Genomic DNA, 24,631 nt, shown 5'->3' with positions numbered 1-24,631 from the left:
TCATACTTGCATTAGTTTTGACAACCTCCACAACACCATTGGCTAAACTGCAGCTCAAAACATGACACAGCCTCGGTCATGTTTTACACCTCTCTCCTGCCCTCCTCTTTGCATTCTCATGGCAATTTCTACGGAAAATTTCAAATTTTGATTTTTCACTCCATTGGACAAAGGATGTAGAAAAAGGAGCAGCAAGACATAAGAAGACCATGAAAAAGATCCATGGACTTAGTGAAGGAGCACGTGCAGGGTTGGTGTGACAGAAGAGGATGCTCTTGATGGGGTCAGATAGAAGCAGATGTTTCACTGTGGTGGCCTCTTGAGGGAGCAGTCAACTGAAGATTCATCACTGCATCAGAGCCATTGCAGCTGATTTTCAGCTCAGTTCTTGTAATTGTGAATACATCAGCCTATGGCTGCACAATTATCCGATGCCCAGTCCACTGTTTTAAATTTAAAACCAAAGTGCTTTATAATGCAGCATCTGACCACCTGCCTGGATACGCCAACCACAGCTGTTCCCTGCACAACTGATGTTTACCAAACAGAAATGGTATGCAAAGAGAGCTGAGGATCAGCTGAATGTTAACACAAAAACCTTAACAGATGTGAAAGCATTTTTATTTTTTTTTGTTACAGTGCAATAAAAATTTTTTTGTCACTCTTTGAATAATCGTGACAAATAATCATGATTATCATTTTGGCCACAATACTTCAGACCTAATAAAATGTGAATACATGTGGTATGAATGTGTTACAGATGGATCTCCGCTTCCTGTCAAGTATGTGGTGTAGAGGGTGGTCAGCATTATCGTTGATAAAACCATAAATAAAACCAAACAATTAAAAGAAAAGTCACAAATATATATTTTTATTGTCAATGAATACAAAGGCATGTAACAACCAGCTCTAACTGGCAATCAGATGTGTACAAAATGTACAACCAACAATTCAGTCACACAATTTAAAAAGTGCAACCCTACACAACTGGACCAAATTTGTTCTGAAAGGCAACTATTATCTGCAGACCAAGCATACATCTTTAATTAGATCTCTAATTAGTTAGACACATATTTATATAATCCTACTCAACTGTAGGTTTGCAAAGTAAGGACTCAGCATTGAACATGGGAGATCAGTCACTGCTGTTATCAGGCTGTCTAAATGCTGGTCACACAAATCTGCTGGATCTATAAAAGGTTTGAAAAAAGTTCCACTTAGGTCTGTGAAATCTTGCATTAGACTGTTTTCCACTTAAGGGGGAAAAAATAAAATAAATAAAGCCTGTATTGCTCTACAGGGGCAGCCTTGGCAGGTTTCGGTTATCGCATCTCACCTTGATGCATTTCAAGTAACCTGTTCTTGATGCCTCTATTTGCTGAAGAACATCACATTGTCCTCATCATGTTCCCATGCTTTAAACGGGAAGAGGCAGCTTTCAATAGGCCTCGCTGTACTACCAATCATCTTCAAGTCTCCATGGCGTCAGAAGAAGATGCTTTTGACTTGTCTTTTGTTTTTGAGTGGGCGCTTGCATCTTCTAGCAGTGAAAGGTCAAGCTCAGGTAAAGGCACCCTCCAATACTGGAAGGAGTTGTAAGTGCAGTCTTCAGTGTTTGCGTCCTCATCAGCCTGAAAGGGAACAGACAGATAGAAATGTAACGTCCAAACGCAACTACGTGGCAACATTTTGTTACCTGCTGACCAATCAGTCCCCTTTTCACTGGTCTATACAGAGTACAGTAAAAACAAGTCTAGAATGTGTAAATGGTGACATCTAGTGGACACTCACTGTAATCACACCAAATTCAGTTGTATTGCATGGTCGCTAAAACTGCAGTGAACATCCCCGACTTCTGTTATATTCTCAATAACTTACTTTATCATTAGATTTGGGAACAGCGGTATCTGGCTCCTCGCTGCCCTCTCGTGGTCGTTTCTGGGAGCTCGTGACTGAAGAGCTGCGACGGTCTTGGAAACTTCCAGACGTCTGCACCGCCGAAACATTTACTGCACGCTTCCTGGCATCGTAGTGTGAAGTCTTGCGATAAGAAGCGGTCTCTTCTTCATCGAAATATTGCGGCCTCTTTCTGCAGCGGGTCCCCAGCAAAGCCAGGAGGGACGGCGGGCTCACGCCCCCGGACGGAGCCATGCTCTCCGCCTGTATGTCAACAGCGCAAAGGGAGCGGAAACACCTCTTGGAGGGAGAGTTGTGCAGCAGAGTGTCCTCGGCGCGCCTCTTTGCCATGCAGTCTGCCGGTACGCCACCGATGTGCACAGAAAACCTGAAATCCCTGTAATTGCTGGATAACACCGAAAGTGCGCAGGAGCGTGTTTAGTGATGCACGATCTCGAAATGATGAGCACCGGTAGTAGAATTATTGCAAAGAACCAATCAGAATAGAGCACTGCTTTCTAGCCCCGCCCAGAGCACCCAGTCTCCAATCACTTAACTCTCATCTACTTCCTGCAATTTACAACACTGCCTGATACTCATTGGTTTGTGTACATCAGGGTTCAGGAAAATATGTGCACTGACACAAAAACACAGACAACACTGGATGAGGAAAGCTAGGCTTTTGACAAAATCCTCCAAGTACTCACATGTGACACCGTTGTTATTTCAGTTACACTGGCTTCCTGTTAAATTTAGAGTCAATTTTAAGATCCTGGTCTTGACCTACAGAGCTGTGCACGGACTGGCACCAGCCTACCTGATCTGCTACAGCCCTATGTCCCTAGCAGGTCTTTGAGGTCATCTGATCAGGGCTTACTTGCTTTAAAAAATACTAAGAGGAGGACTAAGGGTGATAGAGCTGTGGCCCCTAGACTGTGGAACTCTCTCCCCCAAACATTAAGAACTGCGGACTCAGTAGCTGTTTTTTAAAAAAACAACTCAAAACTCACCTTTTTAAAACTGCTTTTGGTTAATTTTTTGCCTGTTAGCTCAATGTATTATTGGTCGAAAACTGACAGAAAAGCCTTTTACATGACAAGTGTCATGTGTGTTGTCGACATATAGAAAGCATGCACCATATTGTTAGTCATTGGTGCTAATTTCAGTCATTATAGAGATGTACTGTTTAAAGGTTGGGGAAACCTGCAGTCAGCTGAACTAAAGAAGTCACTTGGATTAATAACAAAAACCTTTCTCACACTGAAAATGCTACATCGAGATAAACAGAATCAACTTTTTGGGACACTTTATAAAGATTATAAATAGAATGTCACATTTGACCTCTGACCTCTCCTTTAAGGTCAATAGATTGATCTGAAGGTTATAATAGTGCTATATAGAGCTATTTAAAACTATGTTTGACCTCAAATAAGGTCAAACTTTCATTAAAAAAAAATGATTCTTCAAATTCTACTACCTTTGTTTTTATTGGCAACATTCACAAGATGATACTTGTATATAGAGATTCTAGATATCGTCGACCTGTTGTCGTCTTTTCTGTTATGTTGGTGTTAATGTATTTGAAAATGTGTTTAAGTAAAACTGAAGAACCACATTTTTAAAATGTGCGGCTTTATTTCAAAGTGTGATGACAGTCCAAAACAAACAATATAAAAAAAATATTAGATGTAGTTATTGGCACATAAAAGAGAAAAAAAAAAAGGAAAAAAAAGGAAAAGCAGGCATTCACATCACATTCTTCTATCACATTCTCCTATCACATGCACACACGGAGCCTAAAAACAAAATGATGGTCTTCGTGGCCAGCAGCTGACACACAAACCACAAACACAAAGTAGCAGCCAATGGTAAGTGATTCATCTCAGACCCAGTATTTTGACTTTTGTTCAGATGGTACAGATCACTTTACTTCATATCACATCACCTTACTTCATATTACATTCCCCATTTTGAGCCACTTCAAGGTCTTGTGGATTCGGGCAGACATTTTTAAAAATATATCTGGCCAAAAGGAAAATGTTCCTTTTCCTTTGTTGTCATATTTCAGCCAAGGATTGTGCTCTTATGCTTTCACTTGGTTTTATCAAATGGACATCTTGTCACGTCGGGCTGTCGGGACCCTCTCGGCGTGGCGACTTAGCAGCCGGTGGAGAGTTTTGTAGCTGGTCTTCGTTTTGACCATTAAAGTACTGCAGCTCTGCAGGCTTCCGCACAACAAAGTAGGCACAGTCGTAAACGTATCTCAGCATCGACCGGTCGTTCTCTGTGTAGGTGGTCTGCATTGACTCCTTCTCCACCTGCGGGAGGAAGTTTAATTTGATTTTACTTCTCGAGCAAGGTTTCGGACAAGCGTATGGCTGAAGCGGTAATATTTAGGTCTTCAGGTTACCTCGATGTGGAAGCCAAATCTGACCATCGCTGTCCTAATGTCTTCGTAGCTAAGCTCAACTGAGAGCTCGTTGGCCATGTTCTCAAAGTGATACAGCAGTGGACCTTGAAAATATTAAAGAATGTTTACACTGTTAAGTTCACCGACTTAAGAGGAGAAAATCTCATCCATGTGAAAGTAAGACTCGTGTTTCCTTTCTATTCAATCAAAACAATTTTGTTTTAAAACTGAAAAAGAAAAAAAAAAGAAATATAAAGATCCCCTCTATTTATTATTATGGCTCATTTTTTCTAAACAAACCAAAAAAAAAAAAGTCAACATAAATAATTACTAATGTGAACAAAATCCAGCCCTATAAAAAGATATTACAGAGTGAGTGAAGAAGATCTAATAAGGCCTTAATGGGGGGATGATAAGATGCAGCAACTATAACTAGCTTAGCTTAATGAGGACCTGCAGTAGTTATTAATAGTTTGAATACGGACACTCACCCAAGTTGATCCACACTCCACCAGGCTTAAGAATCTTCCAGATAGTTTCCACATACTCCAACACATTATGAGCCGTGTCGATGAAGAAGCAGGTAGCCACACAGTCCCAGGACTCTGCCAGAAACACAAAATATAATAATCTTTATTAATACTTATGCATTTTTTTTATTACTAATATTACTAAGGTGGACATGAGTGAGATGTATTCATCGTTTCCAGCACCTTGTTAAATCTGTGCCATCAAGAACTAAAGCAGTTATGAAGGCAAAGGGAATCCAAACCAGCAGAAGCAAAATGTACCTAATGAAGTGACCAGTGAGCATATTTTATAGTACATCCACATTGAAAAGTTTGAGTCAATTATATTGTGCTTTTTGTAGATGTAAAAATGTATACTTTCGACCAACATGAGTAAAGTTTGGTCCCCTTTTTAGAAATATCTCATAGGTTAAAGATACATTTTATTTACCTGGCTCATTGTAGACCTCCACAAAGTCCCCTGCTACCATGGAGAAGTCTGCATTTAGTGACAAGCTCTGAGGGTTGACATCAGGGAATCTGATTGGTCGTGTTTGGTCAGAGGATCGCTTGTTGTTGCTAAACTGGTGGATCCAGGGGTAGAGTGTCAGAGCATTCACCTTTTCACACCTGAATAGAGCAGTGAAGATTGACAAGGAGAGTAAGAGTAGCGATTACAGACGCAAAAGAAAATATTAGTTAAGGTGTCTGTTCAGCCTGTGCATTTCTGTGTAAGTTTTACCTATTGAGAACAAAGTTTGAGGAGAAGAGCATGAAGAAGCTCCATTCGTTTCCCTGGCACATGTAACCCAGCCGAGCTATCTCCCAGGCTAGACGGCCAAGCCCAGCACCCGGAACCAGCACGCTCACCTTAGACACATCACTGATATAATAAAATGCACAAAATGCACATATCACATAGAAAAAAACTGTGTAAGTCACATAATCACACCAAGATGTTGAAACTATAGCATGCAAAAAGCTGAATGCACATATTCAGCAACACTGACTTTCTCTTTATTGGCATGCATGTGTGTGTGTCCAATTTACCATGTAAGCTCCTTACTATTGATCACTTGGGAAAAGTCTTTGGATCTCTTGGATGATGGGCTTATAGCAGGAGTCCCTCTCAGCCTGGCCTGACTCACTCCAGTCTCTCACAAACTGTTTTATGGTGGACTTAAGTTTGTCCATGTCAAATGTAGAGGATGGACGAATCTTCCTTGGATCCTCCTGCTAAAAGAATGGAGACATCATTAAGTCACAGTCTTTTTTCATCTGCTCCCTTTAGGGGTCACTACAGAAGATCATGTGCCTCCATCTCATCCCATTCCAAGCATCCTCCTCTGTCACACCAACCATCTGCATGGTCTCCTTCACTACATCCATGAATCCTATCCATTCTGGTCACACTCAATGAAAATCTTAACATCTCCAGCTTGGCCTCCTGTCTTTTTGTCAGTGCCACCGTGCTCAAACCATACATAACAGCAGGACTCCATCTTGTAAGCCTTCCTTTTCACTCAAGCTGCTGTTCTACAGACCACACTGGGTGAGGACTGGGTGACACTGTTCACAAATCACCCCTGACCCTCATCTCCACCCACTCCACCCCGCCTGCACTCTCTTCCCCATGTATCTTTTGCACTTTTCAGTGCTTTGGATGGTTGACCCCAGGTATTTAAACGCATCCACCTTCACTACCTCCACTCCTTTCAGATTCACCTTTCCAGGTAACTCCCTCTCATACACACATGTAGTTGGCCTTGCTTTTCTACTGACTTTCATTCCTCTTTTTTCCAGAGCATACCTCCACCTCTCCAGGCTCTCCTCCTCCTCCTGCTCTCTACTCTCACTACAGATCACAGTGAAATGGTAAATGGTAAATGGCCTGTATTTATATAGCGCTTTTCTAGTCCCTAAGGACCCCAAAGCGCTTTACACAACCTGTCATCCACCCATTCACACACACATTCACACATTGGTGATGGCAAGCTACAATGTAGCCACAGCCACCCTGGGGCGCACTGACAGAGGTGAGGCTGCCGGACACTGGCGCCACCGGGCCCTCTGACCACCACCAGTAGGCAACGGGTGAAGTGTCTTGCCCAAAGACACAACGACCGAGACTGTCCAAGCCGGGGCTCGAACCGGCAACCTTCCGATTACAAGGCGAACTCCCAACTCTTGAGCCACGATCGCCCCAAGTCTGCAATAAATTATAACTCATGGAAACTTCTGGTTGACCTCATCTATTCATCATCACTGCAAACAAGAAAAGGCACACCTAACTCCAACCCATCATTAACTCTTACCTCAACCTCACCACTGTCTTGCTGTCCTCATACATGTCCTGCACCAGGCTCATATACCTGTCTGCTACTCGTCACAGCTCCCATCTTGGCACCCTATCATATGCTTTCTCCAGATCCACAAAGACACAGTGCAACTCCTTCTGACCTTCTCCATAATCACTCTCAAAGTAAACATCGTACCCATAGTGCACTTTCTCACCATGAAGACATACTGCTGCTCACAGATCACCACATCTCTTCACACCTAGCTTCAACAACTCTTTCCAATATCCTGGCTCATCGGCTTTATCTCTCTGTAGTTGCTACAGCTCTGCATAGCTTGTTCTTGAAAATCAGAAGCAGTAGACTTCTTCATTCCTCAGGCATCCTCTCACTCAAAAGATTGAGTTAAAAAGTGCACTGCCCTCTCCTGCAGACATCTCTATACCACCCAAGGTAAGTCATCCAGCTCAAACTGCCTTTCTATTCTTCATCTCTTTCATAGTTGTCCTCACTTTTGCCTTACTAATCACAGGAAAAAGACAAAACACTAGAAATAGCCAGCTCTGGATCTGTGATTACAGTTCATACAGCAGATTTAAGTCATACCCTCTCTCCGTATTCCATGTTCTCAAACATGTGGAGGCTGTGGTGGACGATGGCCTGCAGCACCTCCTGGTTGTGGTCCGCACACTGGCCGATCCGGGCCAGGTTGGACAAAACGTGTGGCAGCAGATTCTGGTGGTGCTGCGGAAGACTCTGAAACTGACGCTCCGCGCGTTTGACCTGCTCCTGAACATGGATCCTGGCAGGAAGACACAGAGCTGAGACTCAGGCTTCACCAGCTACACTGATCACCATAACCATACTGTGCACAAGGTTCACTTTTTTTCTCTTTCACTGTATTTAAGTGTGTTGTGAGCAGTGTGAAAGGCAGAAAGGGCTGATCAAAAGAGGTCAAATGCAGCGAGCAGAGTTGGTTCAAAAGTAGGTGTCGCAATTTAACGTTTAAACACATCAGTAAGCCTTTTTTTTCTCTTTAGACTTGGTGTTCTTCTCTATGCTATTATTTGCTAACACTGCCATGTATTGACACAAAACACCCGCGGCCTGTCTTTATTTCAAAAAACCTTTTCATACCTGTAATATCTAAAAGCATCAATTATTCTCCAGAAATGTTTCCTTTCCAGCCTGGCCTCCTCCTCCGGGCTGTATTTTATTCTTTCTTTTATATAATGTGGTCCACCTTTAGCTCCTTCTTGTCCTGTTGTTTCAGCCATATCTTGAAAAAAAAAAAAAAACCTTCACATCCAATCAAAGCGAGGCAAACTTCTTCTTCTTCTGATTGGTTTTCAGCGCAGCAGACTCTACGATGCGCAGTGCTGCCACGTAGCGTCAGGTGACTAAACTACACTTTGTCTTTAAAAAAATCTATAAATTAACAATTTATTTTAAATAAATACAATAAATAAATACAATATTATACAAATATAAAATAAATACAGACAATAATGCAACTCAGCTCAGTAAAAGCATTCTGAACTCAACTCAGAAAACTTACTCTGTTGGTAATAATAATAATAATAATAATAATAATAATAATAATAATAATGGATACTTTATTGATTGGTAAGAGCCTAATCCCTGCTGGCATGAACCTTTCAAGAGAATAAATAAAATGTATTTAATGTAATAACATGTAATAAACGCTATTTGTACTCACAGTCAAATTAAATGTGAAATATTGAAATGACTATTTAGTCTTTTCAGTCTTTTTTGACATAAAGTGCAATAGTGCATGACTTGATAGTTTAAGATGTATGCATCTTTATCTCACGCCTTTTTTGGTTTTCCATGTGCCTGGCCCAGAGGTTTCCAAGTGTGTTAGTGCAAAATCTATGCATGTTACACAATAACGCATCATTATTAATAAAGATGATTGAAAACATGCTATATTATTGTTTACCCCTGAGAAAAGCTGATGCTGGGAATCCTGTTGTTTGTATTTTATCTTCTACTTGTCAAAAACAGGTAGAACAATACTAAAACCATGCAGTCATAAAAGAAGAGACATGACAAGTGAGTGTTTTTTGTTTTTGTTTTTCTGAGTATTTTATGTTTACTGCAACAACCGTGGAAGAACACAAAGCATTTCCTCCATCAGATGTTTGGGTTAATAATCTTTCCCATGAAAACAATGTTTTCTGTGTTACGCTCAGTGATGATGACCATAAATGGGCGGTTAAACTTCAAGACCGGGACAATCCGGAAGGAGAAGAGCATGATACCGATGCCTGTAGCAGCTGCTGCTGTGGCTCCAGCCTCATCAACATCCAGGGTGGCTTGGTGTACCACCTACAGCGCAGTGGAGTGAGAAACATGTGAGAGGATTGAATAAAAGGGAGAAATGTGTGTTTAATAACACTGTCCTTACCTCTGAGACTGCCAGTTTATGCCCCTCTGAAATACCGGTCAGATTTGCACTATCACGAAACATGTCTGCCATTCCCATTTCAGTCAGCACTTTGTTCAGTTTGTAGGAAGTCTTGATGGAGAACTTTGGCACATATATGTTGTATCTCCTAAAAATTGTGAAAGGAATCAATAGTATTGATATTCATCCGGCAAGCATATTCAGGGTATGACAAAATATTTTTACTCTTCTTGAATTCTTAGTTTTTGCATGTTTGTCACACTTCTGTTTCAGATTATCAAACAAATTTTAACATCAAACAAAGATAACCTGAGTGAATGCAAAATGCAGTTATTAAAGGATAATTTCTTTTATTAACAGAAAAAAAGCTACCCAAACCTGCCTGCCCCTGTGTCATAAACTGCCCCTCCTTGTTAAAACATGAATTTACTGTGATTAACCACACGATTAAACACAATTTCATAAGCCACAGCCAGGCCCGATTACTGCCAGACCTGTTGAATCAAGAAATCACTAAAATAAAAACAGTCTGACAAAGTGAAGCTAAAAGATCTCAAAAAGCAATACATCATCTAAAGAAACTGCTGGAAAACTAAGTCAGTGACACCTATCAGTCTGGAAATAGTTACAAAGTTTTTCCAAAAAGTAAATAAATCTTGATGATCCCCAAGTATTTCAGTACGTGGACTGACATGACAAAGCTGAAGTTTTTGGAAGGTTTGAGTCCTGTTACGTCTGGCGTAAAACTAAGACCGTGTCCATGAAAAGAATATCATAGCAACAATGAAACATGGTGGTGGCAGTGTGATGGTCTGAAGCTGCTCTCCTGTTTCAGCATCTGGGAGACTTCCTGTAATTGGTCGAACCATGAGTTCTGCTCTCTACCAGAAAAGTCTGGGGGACAATGTTTTGCACCCTGAAGAGTTATGCAGCAGACGATCATCTGAAACACACGAACTCAAATCCACCTCTGATTGGCTCCAAAAAAACAAAACAACATAAAGGTTTTGGAGTGGTCAAGTTGAAGTAAGGATTTCATGTTTTAAAAAAAAACCCTCCAATGTGTTTGAGAGTGGGCCAGAATCCCTGCAAACGCCTGACTGCACCTTGTGCTGCCAAAGGTGGCCCAAGCAGTTATTAGGTTTAGAGGGGAATTACGTTTTCACATAGGGATGGGTGGGAATCGGTAGTTTTTTCCACTTCATAAATGAAATCATCATTTAGAAACTGCATTTCATTTTTACTCCAGCTTTCTTTGTTTAATCTTAAAAATTTTAAGTATATGTAAATATGATGGACGTGTCTAAACCAAGAAATTAAGCATGATTTGAAATTCTACCCAACCTCTGCTTCTTCCATTTCAGCCATTTGTTGACATGGCCCGGGCTAATGGCGTTCTCCAGCGTTGCCATATTATCAGGCAACATCAGCAGCATGGAGTGGGTGCCGTTGAAGGGGAGGTGGAGGACTGTTGTGTTAATGAGCTTGTCATCATAAATATCAACATCCTCTTCCATATTCATCATCTGGACTGGAACCTGGAAATGTGACAGTTTATTGGAAAACAGGTTGAATTAGGCGCAGTGATGTATAATTATTCCAACTAATCTCCGTTCTGAATCAGCTGCTTGAACCTGAACGTTCTCCGCATGGAAATGGTCGTCTGTGGTGTCCTGAGGATCGAACGGAGTCTCCCACTTTCCTGTTTTGCGGTTATAAGCAGAAATAAATCACACGTTACAGATGACACATCAAACTTAAACCTTGGAATAAAAGAGAGACCAGCCAAATCTCATCTCAGTTGACCTCTTACCTTTAAAGTATATGTAGCTGATGAGATACATGACTGTGTTTACATCCAGGCTCTCAACCAGCTTGTCAATCTTCCCATTGGTCTTGGTCTCCACATAATTGTTGATGGTATTGACACTCTCCGTGGCTTGGGTGAAGTCAACATTAAACCCTTCGGCAAAATAGGACTGCTTCAACACCTCCAGGAACTCAGGTTGCGGCTTAAAGCGGTTGTCCACGAACACGGCAGTCCCCTCACTGGTGTCACCACTCTTTGCGTTTTGCAGGAGCGTACGGAAGGACTGATCTACATCTGCTTGCATGAGCTGGGAACTGTTGAAACCTAGACCACTGAAAAGCTGCTGGTGGGTCTCCCCCCGAGCTCCTACGGACAAGGCAGCCAAGGCAGTAGAAATACTGACTGGTGAGAAGAAGATGTTTTTGCCTTGAAAGTCGGCATGAGCTGCTAACTTTCTGTACAGACGGAAGGCAAACTCTTTGTTTGCTGTGGACACCTGTGAGAGGCTGCTGTCAGTTTCTTGGTCTTGATCGGCATGGCCCAAATGGTGATGGCCTCTACCCATGCAGAACACTGCTGATAAGATCCAGATAGCCAAGGCTGCATGCATCATGGTCAACTGAGACAAAAGTTCACAATCGATTGCTTGTTCATGTGGGTTATGCAATATTTGCTCCTGAAAACAGTCAGTTTTGCTCTTTCGTACTGTGAACTGAGTTTCTGACCAACACGCTATGCTGCAACAGTTTTTGCTAAATTCCCAACAAATTTCTGTGTTTCTTTATCTCCTCACTCATTTGAAGCAGAGGGGCCAGATTTAATCCCTAATGTTGCCTATCAGAATTTACTTACGTACATTAAAATCCAAATTGGCTGTTTTGTGTATGGGCTGGTTAAATCTGTTTATAGACGTCATGATACTTAGCTGCAAATATTCAGCGTCATTAAGAAGAGCTTAAAATCAAAGTTACAACTTACAGTCTACAGATGTTACATATTAAAGATAACCGTGCATCTGATGGCGGGACAGTTAAACATGCTATTAAAAAAAACATATCGCTTACCTTCTTCTGGTTGGAGCTCACTGTATGTATTATCAGCCACAGAGAGTGAAGCTGGACAGAGGGAGACCTTCTATTTATGAGGACGATCAGGCCGAACTTTGACTTTGTTTGCTCTTTGTCTCAGCCTCTTACTTGCTCAACCTCTGCATTTGTTCCGTGCAATGACTCCCCTGTAATCATGGCATCAAACTGAGTTCACACAAAATGCACAGAAAAGCCATTGTTTGTTAACGCAGGGGTACAAAAAAATGCCATAGGTGATCACTAATCACCAGCTGTGCTGTACAGTATAGCAGTTGAACTTTGATATCACCCTGTCAACACTGATGTCAGAGAGAAATGTTTCTCTGTTGTGCAATGAAACACTAAAACACTTTTGAAAAGTTAATTTCTTTATTTATGCAACAGCTATTGGTCGAGTTAAAATTTCAGTGCAGTGCTGAAAAACACATTTAATATTTGGCCACCATGGAGCCACATTACTGTGCAAAGGTCTTGAGGTGCCCATTATTTCTTAGTATTTTGTTGGGAAAACAGTTATTGAAACAAATGCAAAAATACATGTTAATACACTATATAAGGCAAAACAGAGCTTAACAAAGCTTGAATGCTAATATTTGGTATGACTACCTTTACTCTTCAACACAGCCTGAACTGTCTTAGGCTGCTTTCTTGCGTTTTCTGTAAGTAGTCTTCAGGAATAGCGCTTCATGCTTCTTGAAAGACCTTCTTTGTTCTGTTCTCTGTCAAGATGATCCCATACTGCTTCAATAACGTTGAGTCTGCATGACTGACAGTGTTGCATTGTGTGTTTTTCTGTCCAGGTAAGTTCTGACTGTGGCGGAAGTGTGTTTGTGATCATTGTCATGCTGAAAAATGAAGCATTAACAAACCAAATGCTTTCCAGATGATATTACATAGTGGGTCAAAATCTGATGTCACTTTTCTGTGTTCATTGGTTTTGATAAGATCATCAACACCACTGTCCTAAATGAATGTCCAAACCATGACAGCAACTCCATCGTTTTTCTCAGCTCTCTAGTGTGCCTCTCTCCTGACCTTCCTCATACATACTGGCAACAATTTGAACCCAAAATTTCAAGTTTGGATTCATTCCATAAGACTTGTTGCCACTGATATTCAGTACAGCTCTTGAGTAATTTGGCAAGAATTAAAAATGGCATCTTAACAGATCTCAGCCTTCCAATGAGAACATTTCTGATGAGGCTTCAGCGAATAGTAGATGGATCACCTGAAGTGCCCAAAACATAAATCGGGTCAGGATTTGTTCCTTTTTCCACAGACAATGACTTTCAGATGCTGCATCTGCTGTAGATAGCTTTTTGTATTTTTGGCCTGGCACTTCTCCTTTAGTTCTCACACTGGTCCATTCATTGAGTTAGGTGCCTTTTTTATACTGAAGTGATCCATTAGTCAGTGTTAAATGGCTTAACAACATTAGAAAAAAACAACAACAACACATTCCTCTGAAAATGGTCAGGTAGAAGCGGCCGATGTCCAAAGAAAGAGCTTCAGAAAGCCTACAGAACTATTGATCAAGACCACGTTTAAAAATTACGAAAAAGGTTTGGTTCCTCGAAAGCGGCATATAAAGAAATCGGTGGTGGCTCAAAACTTTTCCACAATATTTATGTAAATTAAGCTGACTGCTAAACATCTTGTAAAACATCAGTCCATTTAACATGTACAAATGTAATGTTTTTATCTTAACGTTCATAACAATGAAGACCAAAGAAAGGATCACATGCTGTAAGACCCCAAAGTAAAACGCAAGAAATCTTTCATGCAACACATCATCTTGACATTAAAGATCAATCTTCTGGACCCGTGAAAGGTGACTAGTAATGCTGTTAGACGGGTTTCAGCGATGTTTGCCAAAGAGCTGCTCGTCCAGTTTGATGAGCTGTCGAAGGAAACCTCGGTTAGGAATCACACCACGGCTCTCTTTCACAGCACAAATAGCCTCGACGAGAGTGAGGTTCTGCTTCAGCATCAGGTAAGCCAGGACCAGGGTGGCAGAGCGGCTCACTCCTACATGACAGTGGACCAGCACTTTGCCTTCACAGAGAAATATTAGATTAAATTCCACACATCAAATCCATTTGCCTTTGAACTGTATTTATATCATTTTTAACTTTCTCCTCTTACCTCCTCTGCTCAGACCTCTATGGATAAAGTCTGCTGCTGCCTGGAAGTTGACACTCATGTCATAGTTACAGGAGTCATGAGCCTCTACGCCCATGTAGGTGATCTTCATTCCCTCATAGATATCTGGTTGTCCCTTACGATTACTGTGAGCTGCGTTCAGGATGTGAGTGATGTGATTCTTGTACAAATCAGCCTGGTTCTCTGCACTGTGTCTGGAAAACACACCACTCTGTATTCAGACAGTAGGTTATACGGCATGTATGCAATATTTCATCGTGATAAACTGATCCTTAGAAAAACACTTTAAGCATGCGAGTTCGAACATTCGAGACGTGCTTTCATGCCAAGGCATCAGTGCAAACGCTTACATGGCGTTGTTGTAGTTTATGCAAGTTCCCACTGTGGAACGCAGCAGGACAAGTGTCACGTTACTCATTCTGCATTTGAATCAGATTTATGATCAGCTCCTCTTTCACGTATGTGGAGTGAATCCAGGACTTTTATTGATTTGAGTATTTTTACTAAAAGTATCAGATGACTCTCTCAACACAAGAAAAACATTTGGAGATTTAGAAGTCAGGAAGTTTCCTCAGAGTCATAATCTCAATTTGAATCTGCTGTATATAAGTAAATACTGACGCTAGAGGAATAGGTGCAGTTAGATTATGTCAGAGTTCATCAAAAGAAATAAAGAGGAGTTACTTACTGGTCACCAATGTACAGCCTAGGCCACACTTCATCTGCATGACTGATTATGGCTTTGCCAGTATACAAGAGTTTTTCCAACTCAAACACAGCTAATCCAGGTGAACTCAGGTCAATTTTCAATTTCCGCGGAGGCGGCTCTGCATTCCACCACACAGGAAGTTTTGATGTATAGGACATTGCTTTTTCTGTCGACATGGCAATTTTATCTTTTGTAATGGTTTGTTAAGGGTAGGCAAAAAGTTTAAAAGGTGAAAAGGTTATGGAAGAGTTTGCCGAGACTACCTTTTACAGCTTCGCTGATGAAGAAAACTGCAAACAGACTATTCCACAGTTGGTCGTCTGTAACCAGTGACTCAAGTGGAGCAGGCTTGTTTGGCTCAGATTCACACACCGGAGGGTGTCCTGTGTGTTGTCAGGCCATTTGACCCTTGAATTAAATTAGACTGCACTTGGAGCCATCATGGGCGGACATTAATGCTTTTGCGTCCAAATAGCTGTCTATTTAAAGAGCTCAATGCAGGCCTGCAGCTGAAGGCAGTGTGACCTCCAAGCACCAGTTTCTACTTGAGAAAAATAAGCAGCCTTCTCATTTTTAAAACAGAACAACATTTAGAAATGTTGTATGACTGATACCTAAACCGTCTGATATTCATGTGTGTTCGGTAAAGGCAAAGCAAAAACTAATTTGATCAAGAGTTAAAAAATATACTGACATTTAATCATTTTTCTGCCCCCCCCCTCCCACATTTCACTTGTGATCTTTTCACCGTTTATCAGGCAAAATTCCCCATCCTATGTTGGAAACATGCATTACATCTAAAACTACACAGTGAGTTGCATTTGAGCAGAAGGGGAAATAAACACACAGAAAATGATTTTCTTTTCCATGCAAACCTTGTGATATTTTTATATTTTTTTTCTCCTAATTATATAAAACCCATCCTCTTAAATATGGCACTTTTTGCTAAAACACATCAAGAATGTCTGAGGAGGGAAAAACAAAACAAAACATACACACGATAATGGACAGTGATGCGCACACAAAAATCAGTTTGATATAAACATAGATTTGTCCTCATTATCAAAAGGACAGAAAGAAAAACATTTAATCCAACCTTGTCCTTCAGCATAAAACATGACTGAAAATGTTCAAGTAGAGATTTCAGTTTTATATATATATATTTGAATGTTCAAAGATGGAGAAAAGGAACAGCTTGTCCAGTCATACTTAATCAAGTCTTTATCAGTGAGTCAAGTGAAACACATGGCATTCATATGTAGGTCTGATTCTAGGTCTTCATCAAAAAAAGATGAAATAATTGGGAACAGCAATCTTCTGGGGGATTTTCACTAATCTGCTACACTCAAGGCCCAGTTCTGAGCTCTGAGATATCATGATTGTATCAAGTGCCTATCTGACATTACAGTGCATGCAGGGCTTAAACTGAGTGAGAAAAAAAAAAAAAAAAAAAGAAAAGACAAAAGAAATCACTGCACCTACAGAGGCGGAGGCATGGAGAGGTACGTGGCTATGGACAAAATGCATTTACTCCATTAGGTGAAAGCACAATTTCCTGATCATGCAAAGGGACCGTGAGATGAAACGACAGCCTGCTAAAGAAGTGCAAGAGCTGATACACTTTGGATCAGACTGAAACTGACCCACATTCCTGAGGGACAGCGTGATGATAATCTGCGTCCTGACTCAGAGACAACAGAGAGCTGCAATGTGGCACTACACAAGTTCATCTTCCAGTGACTCGCTCCTGCTTTTGCAGCTGATAGAGTCACTCACTGAGGCTGACGCAGATAACCATGAGCTTTCACGTCTAATACCACCATACCTTTTATACCAGCATTATTAGGCTTTAAAGTTTGAGTCCACGTGCCAGTAACTGCTGTGTCTTTTTCTTTGGTCCATGCCACCTTTCACAGGTGTTCTATAGTAACATGGTGGTGGGGAGAGAAAAAAAAAAAAAAAAAAATCCCTACAACACTGGTCAGCAAAAGACGACAAGAACCTGAACATGTCTATGGAAGATCAGGAAGATGAAAACAAAGTGACCCACAAGCAGAACAAGTCCAGCTCAGAAAGCTTTCTTTTCCAGCTGGTCCAGAATGGCCTGGATTCTCTGTACAGCCTCCTTTCGGGCTTGCCGGACACTCTCCTGTCCCTGAGTCTCCACAGAGTCTAGCACCAGCAGCTCTTTGGTAAGCAGTTCCTCCAGACAACGATAACTCTTGTCTGTTTTTTTGCCAACAAACTCATCAACGTCTTCCTGAAGCAGCAGTACTCTGGCCATGACCTGCTGGACCTTAGCCAGACTGGGGTTATCGCTCAGGGGCTGAGGTGCAGCCTGACTTGGAGTTGATGCTGGAACCGAAGGCGGGGCCTCAGCTTGCGACGCATTAGGATCACCTCTCCCAGTTTTATACATTTGTGGAGGAGAACTTATTTCAGTAGGATTACCACTGGGGGGATTCGGGGATGGTGCTGGCTTCGGTTTAGGTCCCACCGGTGGGGCGCGTTGGTGCTGTTGGTCCTACAGTAACACAAGAGTTTGAAAAATATTGTGTTTTAAAAGTTTGATAATATAAGGCTGTAAACTGACTCAAATAAATATACCTTAGCAAAGATTTGGTATTTAATTTTTAGAAAATCTAATCCCTCCAAAAACAGATGCTATCCACCCAGAATAGATGCGCGATTACAGAAAACAAAGTGCAATGGCTGTTCTAGTTTTACAGTTCATCATGACAGTTGTAATACATTGTGTGCACATCTGTGTTTCACAAAAAAACAAAACAAAATCTCTTAAGATGCTTACCTTGGGCTGGTACGGTGGAGGAGCACCTGTTCCAGTTCCTGGCCACGCTGGAGGATGTGGTGGACGGACTGGATTCCCATAATGGTTTTGTGGAGGCTGTTGCCCCGGCGGCCATGGCTGCTGTGAGGGTACATATGGACCAGAGTGTCCCCATGCGTCAGCCTGCTGGCTGGGATGAAGTGACTGGCCAGTTGGGTATGGGGGATTTGGAGGCAACGCATGGCCACTATCATTGTAGTGAGGGTACGGTCCGGGAGGATATCCAGGACCCTGAGAGCAGAAGACAAATGTCTCACATTCAGAAAACGTTTCTTTTGCGTTTAAAAAAAGGCATCTGTTTTTAGATTAAAAAAATAAATAAATAAAAATAAAATTACAGTGTATAATATACCTCATTTGTAAGACTTTATTTAAACTATTGTTATATTTGAAAACTGTGTGCGCTTAAATGCACCAACCCCTTGGCAGTGTGGCCCAGGGTAGTGATGATGCTGGTGTTGAGAATGAGGCTGTCCAGAAGACCCACTGCTTTGCTCTGCATGGCAGCCTTGGTTAGGATAAGAACCCGGAGCCGGTCTTTGAGGGTCAGCACAGTAGAAAGGGTTGGATGGGTGGAAACCACTTGTTGAATACTGACTCTGTGCTGGACTGTAGACTCCATGGCCGTTTGGATAACCACCAGGCATTACCTATGTGAAAGACACAAGAAGGGGAACTAGTTATTTAAAATAAAAAGTATAAATCCATCAGAGATACAACAACTTTGACAAGATAGATGTTAATATGAAAATGTAAGCATAAATCCACTAACCCAACCTTAGAGTTAGAGGTACTGGTTATGCTGCATCTGTATAGCCATACCTGTGGATTGTACTGTGGTTGAACATCTGATCCAGAGGGATAGGTATTTGCATAGTGCCCTGTGGAATGAGACTGAGGATACCAGTAGTGTGGAGGGTAGCCTGGATACTGAGGAGCATCCTGCAAATACAGTCACAAAGCATGGTTGGCACCAGAGTACTTACAAATAGACATTGGTATGACACAAAACTTTAAAACTACGCCTTCAACGTCACAACCAATCCCAGGACAAACAATAACTGTGCAAACAGGGACATTGATTCATCTGCCTGCGGAACCAGTTATGCAAAATCCTTAAGAAAAACTAACCGGAAATAAAAGGGCCCAACATGTCACAAGAAAGACACGAAATACTGACTCATTATTTCAAACACGTGGAGTCTTATTAACAGTGGCGTCACGTCAAGATTAACGTAAAAGTCCCGGAAAACAGCTGAACTCTGTCCTTAGCCGTTACTATTACATAATGCTAGTTAGCTCAGTTAGCCACGCAGCTAGCATAGACAGGGCTTTGTGCGAGCTGGCTGAAAATGATCTCGGCCACAAATTCACGCTTTTCTTTAAGATTTAAAGACACTAAAAGAGTGTGAATACCACGAGAATATGTCTGAGCTGTGTCCACTTACTTACCATACTGTTATTCCAGTTCCCGTGATTATTTCCGGAGTTGCAAGTCGAGGGCCAGCCGGGTTTCAGATTGGACTGCATTTGATAATGATGATGCTTGGACTAAGCGCTCTTACCAGCAGCCGCCCTGTCATCTATCATTGTGGGGGGGGGAAACAAATCTGCAGCGAGCCTCGCGTTACTTATCGGATGTGTCAGGTCGTCTGAAACGCCAGCAGCAATGTTGTCGTTTTCCTATACAAGTGCGGACCCCTCGGTTGAAGTCGGGAAACGACTGAATGACGTGAGCGCCCCCGTGCTGCGCCTTTAATAGCGAGGCGCTGCTAAACCTACAGAGGTCTCACTCCGTCAGATTTTTTCTGGCACAACCAACGTTTGGACGGAGAAAGTAACGCCAGAGTCTACCATCATTACACTAGCTATAAATTTATGATATGATTTTAAGACGTTAAACGTCTATTTTCTGGGCGTATTTCAACAAAAATATACATGTATTTACATAATGTACGGCGTTTTGAATTGTTCCGGCTCTGTGACCAATATTGTGTAAATACGATCTTTGCCGACGCATGCGCGCCAGTAGACGTTATTGGCCAATGGGGGGAAAGGTCATAAAAATAACATTTTAAAAACATTAACTGCTATTTTAATCTTCAAAACCCACCGATGCCTGAAGTTATATTTATTTAAAGATGTATTTTTTAAAGGGCCGTTCCTGCGTGTTAGAAATGTAGTGAATCGCCAGCACACGAAGGGTTAAATGCTTACAGGAAGTTCATCCCTGGCGTGTATAAAGACGCTTCCTGTGCTAATTTTGTGAGAAATATGTATTGAAACATTAATGGCTTGACGGTATATACAGATATAAGACTCAAATAAGAAGAAGAAGCAGCAGCACAAGATGAACTACGTACCAGGGACGGCAAGCCTCATTGACGACATCGATAGTAAGTTGGAGGAGTGATTTGATGGAGCTGATTTGGTTTAAAAAGAAACAATCGTTTCAAGATGTGCAGCATCGTGTCCGACGCAATCTGGATCATCTGCAGCGAGTTTAAACTGCCATTTAACGTGCTCCTCTTGTTTGTATCCCACAGAGAAGCACCTGGTGCTGCTCCGAGATGGAAGAACATTGATTGGTTACCTGAGAAGCATTGATCAGTTTGGTAAAACTCTTAATTATATCCACCTTTAGTATTGTTTTTCTGAGTCGGGTCACTGCATTGGTTACAGCAGGCTCAGTTTATCTGTCATTATGATTCCCATGATCGGGTCTGTTCTTTATTTACCCCGGTTCGTTTGTCCTCCAGCCAATTTAGTTTTTCACCAGACAGTTGAGCGCATCCACGTGGGAAAAAAGTTTGGTGACATCCCCAGAGGAATATTCATCGTGAGAGGAGAAAATGTGGTGCTGCTTGGAGAGATAGTAAGTAGACATAATCTCGTTTTCACTTTGGTTTTTGAAATGGTCAGAAGGATGCAAAGTAAGGCTCAGTAGACATTGTTACTTACATTTCCTTATGTCCTTCACACACTGCATTGATACAGTTGTGAGAGTAGGGGTTGACATAAATGGTGGCTAAGGGTCCTCGGGCTAGAGCCTATCCCAGTTGACACAGATTGAGATCTGGCCTTTCTCACAGAGAGACGCGCAGCCATTCGTGGGCCAATTTAGAATCACTGATTAACCTAACATGCTTATCTTTGGACTGTGATAGGAAGCCGGAGAACCCTCACCAGTCTTTCTGGTACAAACAGATGCCAGAAAGACTGGTGGGCTCAAACTCCTTCCTAAGAGACAACAGTGCAAGCTGCTGATGCATCCTTAACATCCGACTCTCCTTAACCATGCTTGTCTGATGTACGTCAACAGCCAAGCTGACGCTTTACAGGGTCACTGCTGTGACACAGGACCTTCAAGGCCAGTACACTGAGCAGAAGTGATTCATGAACTCTTCTTGCGCTGTTATTCCTACCTTATGCTTGACAGCAGTACTCTGCTGTTAAAGGGATCCACATCATGCTGTAACAGTACAGCATGTCATGATGTAAAACTGCTTCAGTCATAGCAGAGGCTCGACAGCACCTGTACTCTGATCTGCTTTTCAGTGCTTTAGAAGATGTTGCTGCCTTTTGTGACATTTGCCTGATGATTAGGTTCATTTGATTGTTAATTTATTTCTGTTCTGAAATGCTGATGGAAATGGAACGGCAGTGATTAACTACTTGGTGCCTTTTGGTGAGCTTGCATCTGGCAAACGATGACCGTAAGCTGACATCAAATCCTGTGTCACATCAGAAATGATATTGACGCACAAAAAGGCACATAGTCTCAGCATACGACATCTTCTGCACGCATTAATTTATGTATAGTTTTAAGAAAATGTTTGTCAAGCATGAATAAACAGCATTTCTGTTCATGCTGCTTATTATCAGAAAGCAGTTTGTGATTGATGGTTGGCATGAACCATCCAGTCTTCTTGAAGATTTGCAGATGTTTCATGCCTTTAGTTCTAGGAAGTGGCAGGTGTGCAACCTGTCCTCCTTAACTGGAAAAAGGAAATGGCTTTTGGAGAAGTCATTAGCACAGAGGTTCACTTTATTCTTCTACATTATTTGTGTTTGATAAAGACACTTGTTTGCTTCATTAGTGTAATCAGATTGTTTGTCAATAATCAAATTTTTGATCAGGTATTTTATTAGTAACAATTCAAAGTTCCAGAACACCCAGTAATTCCAATTAAAATGTGTTCAGTAGTATTATCTGAGTGTTTCAGGCCTGTGCAAGATGTGACACGGTCTCTTGTCTTTGCAGGACATGGATAAGCCCTGTGACACGGTGCTGCAGCAAGTCTCCATTGAAGAGATCTTGGAGGAGCAGCGGCTGCAGCAGCAAGCCAAACAGGAGACGGAGAAAGTCAAAATGCAGGTCCTGAAGGACCGAGGCCTGTCCATACCCAAAGCTGACAACCTAGATGAATACTAGCAGCCTAGTTGCCGTGGGCCTCTTTCTCAGTTGGCATTGAACTGACAAGTTTGAAGTTGAACCTGAGAGCGCATGGGAGCCTGACTTTTTGTTTTTAAGTGGGGAGAACATACCATTATATGGAGTCCAGCTACTGTGATGTACTGTATCAATTTAATTTGAGGTTTGTAAGGGGGGGGGGGGGTGTCAAGTCAAGAAAAAACTTTTTTTTTTTCTCTGAAATCACTATGTTGACAATTAAGAATCAATAGCACTTTGTATTCTTTCATCATGTGGTGAATGTTTAAATAATGTGGAACTGCTATTGAGAGGGGGGGGGGAAGACTATGTGCTTTGCCCCATTAAAGAGTTTAATTTTTCATGATGGAAGCTCTACTTGGGTGGGAGGGGTGTCATGCATTAAAGGGATGTGAAGCTCATCGCTTTGGGTCAATCAGGGCCCGCTGCCCTCTTTTATGATGGCGCCACAGACACCACTAAGCAGATCACGTTAGCCGCTGCAATGTGACATCAAACCGGGCACTTGTGCATTTGTTATGTGGGGAAATGCCATAATTCATTGTGGTAATTGCACTTAGGCAGGCGGCATATCGGTGCATCAGGCTGCCCCACGTCCTGTTTATATAAATGAGAGCCCGTCCGCACACTGAGAAATCGATCCTATCTGCCTTCAGCGGTCAATAAGCTTGTTAATCGTTTTGACTGATCCATCGTGGCTTCTGTGAAACGGGGCAGCCGCGGGATTGTACTCGCTCCTAAACGAGTTATCCTCGTGCCACATGATTAAGCACTTCCGGTGGCAGTTTAATGTATTTTTCTTCCTTTCGTTTTATTTTATACTATGAACCCAGAGCCTGACAGCCTGCAAGCCATAAAGAAAGTTTCCACATATCAAGTCTTATTATATAAAGTGCAGTTTCCGGTGAAACTTCAGCGTAAAGTGCTTGTCTTCAGGAGGAGGGCAGAGGACCCCACATGAAGGTTTGTCGGTAACGTTAATCTCGAAGCAAACGCTACAGTGGACACTGGGACTGACTCGACCTGATTTCTTCACTAGATCTTTTTTTTTTTCTTTATACACTCCTGCCTCCATTTCACCAGCAAACACTCATAAAGTTGTAAAAACACAATAATACAGCAACAGCGCGCTTATGATGATGTAAACAACTTTTTTAAAATATGAAGAAGCGAGTCATTTGTAAGAAATGAACAGAGCTGTATAAGTTAACGGTTTGAATAATATTTCCTGAATATGTCCTGTCGGACATTGCTTTAAAATCTTTGACAGATTTTTTATTATTTTAAGGCCAATTTGAGATTTAAAATTGGCCTTTTTGGTTTATTTTGGAGCAGTAAATGGCAATGTATTTTCCAGAAGCTCATCTGTGGAGATGTTTAGAGAGAATTACAGTTTAATTACAAAGATAGCCCTTCTAAAATGTGGATTTGCTCCTTGCTGTCATAAATCCTTTGAGAATCCTTACCTTACAAAATTACTGGATTCCTCGCGAAACGGCCAATCACCTGGCATTCAGTCGTTATGTATTTATATATTTTCAAAGGTGAAATGCTTGTTTAGCATTGTTGATTCGCGAAAGTGATCCATAACGTTATGCACACCAGTTCTCGTATGTAGTTTAAAATTGAACACCAGAGGGCGACTTTACCTCTTACCCTTTTAATCTTTACTGCCACTACAGTCGGAGCACCTGTGCTTGCGTTACTGGGACAGAAATGGAATCACTTTGGCGGAAAGAAGCTCACTAGTTGTAGAAACTCTTGGGTATGAGATTCATGGCTACTCGAGGTGAAACGTGCGGGACCAAATAAAATGTGAATGTAGAATTCACAAAAAGCATTTTATAAAATGTGTCGCTTCCTCCAGCGAGCCAGGCAGTTGTAGTGTGCTTTTATTTTGCAGACATCGTGGCCTAACTTCTGGTAGAGGCTCACTGTGTGACGCCGCTTAACTGAGAGGCCCAGCCTATTTTGATTACGTACCAACAGGGGAGGAGGGGGCCCGCTGATGTCCTCT

The 24,631-nt window shown here is 41.7% G+C and overlaps 6 protein-coding genes across 10 annotated transcripts; 1 reads left to right on the top strand and 5 right to left on the bottom strand.

Annotated features, from left to right (window-relative positions):
* Positions 1 to 886: 886 nt before the first annotated feature.
* On the bottom strand, positions 887 to 2,247 carry LOC146620987 (uncharacterized). Its single transcript, XM_085368035.1, has 2 exons — positions 1,879 to 2,247; positions 887 to 1,631 (listed from the first exon to the last, which is right to left on the bottom strand). Exons 1-2 carry the CDS (start codon positions 2,245 to 2,247, stop codon positions 1,470 to 1,472), a joined length of 531 nt encoding a protein of 176 aa, XP_085224161.1. The 3' UTR covers positions 887 to 1,469.
* A 1,352-nt stretch (positions 2,248 to 3,599) lies between these two features.
* On the bottom strand, positions 3,600 to 8,389 carry carnmt1 (carnosine N-methyltransferase 1). Of its 2 annotated transcripts, none has more exons than XM_085368033.1 (8): positions 8,250 to 8,389; positions 7,719 to 7,914; positions 5,882 to 6,051; positions 5,558 to 5,698; positions 5,267 to 5,445; positions 4,798 to 4,911; positions 4,307 to 4,410; positions 3,600 to 4,214 (listed from the first exon to the last, which is right to left on the bottom strand). In XM_085368033.1, exons 1-8 carry the CDS (start codon positions 8,387 to 8,389, stop codon positions 4,017 to 4,019), a joined length of 1,242 nt encoding a protein of 413 aa, XP_085224159.1. In that variant the 3' UTR covers positions 3,600 to 4,016. The 2 variants fall into 2 exon arrangements, with proteins under 2 accessions (XP_085224159.1, XP_085224160.1); XM_085368034.1 differs by having other exon boundaries at positions 5,882 to 6,048.
* Positions 8,390 to 9,183: 794 nt separating this feature from the next.
* Positions 9,184 to 12,477, bottom strand: LOC146620985 (serine protease inhibitor A3K-like). The gene is made up of 6 exons (XM_085367164.1): positions 12,418 to 12,477; positions 11,357 to 11,972; positions 11,178 to 11,245; positions 10,888 to 11,081; positions 9,544 to 9,691; positions 9,184 to 9,464 (listed from the first exon to the last, which is right to left on the bottom strand). Exons 2-6 carry the CDS (start codon positions 11,964 to 11,966, stop codon positions 9,270 to 9,272), a joined length of 1,215 nt encoding a protein of 404 aa, XP_085223290.1. The 5' UTR covers positions 11,967 to 11,972; positions 12,418 to 12,477; the 3' UTR covers positions 9,184 to 9,269.
* A 359-nt stretch (positions 12,478 to 12,836) lies between these two features.
* Positions 12,837 to 15,684, bottom strand: LOC146620984 (dual specificity protein phosphatase 26-like). 4 transcript variants are annotated; one of them, XM_085368029.1, is made up of 4 exons: positions 15,577 to 15,684; positions 15,293 to 15,479; positions 14,587 to 14,798; positions 12,837 to 14,496 (listed from the first exon to the last, which is right to left on the bottom strand). In XM_085368029.1, the coding sequence occupies exons 2-4, from the start codon at positions 15,469 to 15,471 to the stop codon at positions 14,300 to 14,302; spliced, it is 588 nt and encodes a 195-aa protein (XP_085224155.1). In that variant the 5' UTR covers positions 15,472 to 15,479; positions 15,577 to 15,684; the 3' UTR covers positions 12,837 to 14,299. The 4 variants fall into 4 exon arrangements, with proteins under 4 accessions (XP_085224155.1, XP_085224156.1, XP_085224154.1 ...); XM_085368030.1 differs by lacking the exon at positions 15,577 to 15,684 and adding an exon at positions 14,955 to 14,985 and having other exon boundaries at positions 15,293 to 15,397; XM_085368028.1 differs by having other exon boundaries at positions 15,293 to 15,684.
* Positions 15,685 to 16,800: 1,116 nt separating this feature from the next.
* bag4 (BCL2 associated athanogene 4) lies at positions 16,801 to 19,872 on the bottom strand. The gene is made up of 5 exons (XM_085368027.1): positions 19,614 to 19,872; positions 18,984 to 19,103; positions 18,581 to 18,811; positions 18,123 to 18,392; positions 16,801 to 17,837 (listed from the first exon to the last, which is right to left on the bottom strand). Exons 1-5 carry the CDS (start codon positions 19,689 to 19,691, stop codon positions 17,382 to 17,384), a joined length of 1,155 nt encoding a protein of 384 aa, XP_085224153.1. The 5' UTR covers positions 19,692 to 19,872; the 3' UTR covers positions 16,801 to 17,381.
* Positions 19,873 to 20,427: 555 nt separating this feature from the next.
* On the top strand, positions 20,428 to 22,766 carry lsm1 (LSM1, U6 small nuclear RNA associated). The gene is made up of 4 exons (XM_085368026.1): positions 20,428 to 20,557; positions 20,708 to 20,776; positions 20,921 to 21,036; positions 22,426 to 22,766. The coding sequence occupies exons 1-4, from the start codon at positions 20,512 to 20,514 to the stop codon at positions 22,594 to 22,596; spliced, it is 402 nt and encodes a 133-aa protein (XP_085224152.1). The 5' UTR covers positions 20,428 to 20,511; the 3' UTR covers positions 22,597 to 22,766.
* Positions 22,767 to 24,631: the final 1,865 nt, after the last annotated feature.

This window comes from Diplotaxodon limnothrissa, linkage group LG12, assembly GCF_057381915.1.
Source record: "Diplotaxodon limnothrissa isolate DT_005_m linkage group LG12, D_limnothrissa_male_GT1.1, whole genome shotgun sequence".
NCBI classification, from domain to species: domain Eukaryota; kingdom Metazoa; phylum Chordata; class Actinopteri; order Cichliformes; family Cichlidae; genus Diplotaxodon; species Diplotaxodon limnothrissa.
The sequence above is the reverse complement of the archived record's forward strand: the minus strand, read 5'-3'. Positions and strand labels throughout refer to the sequence as shown.

Coding starts and splice junctions, on each gene's coding strand:
- LOC146620987 (XM_085368035.1), bottom strand. CDS start 2,247: ATGGCAAAGAGGCGCGCCGAGGACACTCTGCTGCACAACTCTCCCTCC. Junction 1,632..1,878: donor TTCCCAAATCTAATGATAAA/GTAAGTTATTGA, acceptor GTTCCCTTTCAG/GCTGATGAGGACGCAAACAC.
- bag4 (XM_085368027.1), bottom strand. CDS start 19,691: ATGCAGTCCAATCTGAAACCCGGCTGGCCCTCGACTTGCAACTCCGGA. Junction 18,812..18,983: donor AACCACAGTACAATCCACAG/GTATGGCTATAC, acceptor TCTTTCACATAG/GTAATGCCTGGTGGTTATCC. Junction 18,393..18,580: donor CTGGGCCACACTGCCAAGGG/GTTGGTGCATTT, acceptor TTCTGCTCTCAG/GGTCCTGGATATCCTCCCGG.
- lsm1 (XM_085368026.1), top strand. CDS start 20,512: ATGAACTACGTACCAGGGACGGCAAGCCTCATTGACGACATCGATA. Junction 20,558..20,707: donor CCTCATTGACGACATCGATA/GTAAGTTGGAGG, acceptor TGTATCCCACAG/AGAAGCACCTGGTGCTGCTC. Junction 21,037..22,425: donor TGGTGCTGCTTGGAGAGATA/GTAAGTAGACAT, acceptor TTGTCTTTGCAG/GACATGGATAAGCCCTGTGA.
- LOC146620984 (XM_085368028.1), bottom strand. CDS start 15,489: ATGTCGACAGAAAAAGCAATGTCCTATACATCAAAACTTCCTGTGTGG. Junction 14,799..15,292: donor AGGCTGTACATTGGTGACCA/GTAAGTAACTCC, acceptor TGTGTTTTCCAG/ACACAGTGCAGAGAACCAGG. Junction 14,497..14,586: donor TAGAGGTCTGAGCAGAGGAG/GTAAGAGGAGAA, acceptor TTCTCTGTGAAG/GCAAAGTGCTGGTCCACTGT.
- carnmt1 (XM_085368033.1), bottom strand. CDS start 8,389: ATGGCTGAAACAACAGGACAAGAAGGAGCTAAAGGTGGACCACATTAT. Junction 5,699..5,881: donor CTTTTCCCAAGTGATCAATA/GTAAGGAGCTTA, acceptor TTATTATATCAG/TGATGTGTCTAAGGTGAGCG. Junction 5,446..5,557: donor TCAAACTTTGTTCTCAATAG/GTAAAACTTACA, acceptor TGCTCTATTCAG/GTGTGAAAAGGTGAATGCTC.
- LOC146620985 (XM_085367164.1), bottom strand. CDS start 11,966: ATGATGCATGCAGCCTTGGCTATCTGGATCTTATCAGCAGTGTTCTGC. Junction 11,082..11,177: donor TCCATGCGGAGAACGTTCAG/GTTCAAGCAGCT, acceptor TCACATTTCCAG/GTTCCAGTCCAGATGATGAA. Junction 9,465..9,543: donor ATAAACTGGCAGTCTCAGAG/GTAAGGACAGTG, acceptor ACTGCGCTGTAG/GTGGTACACCAAGCCACCCT.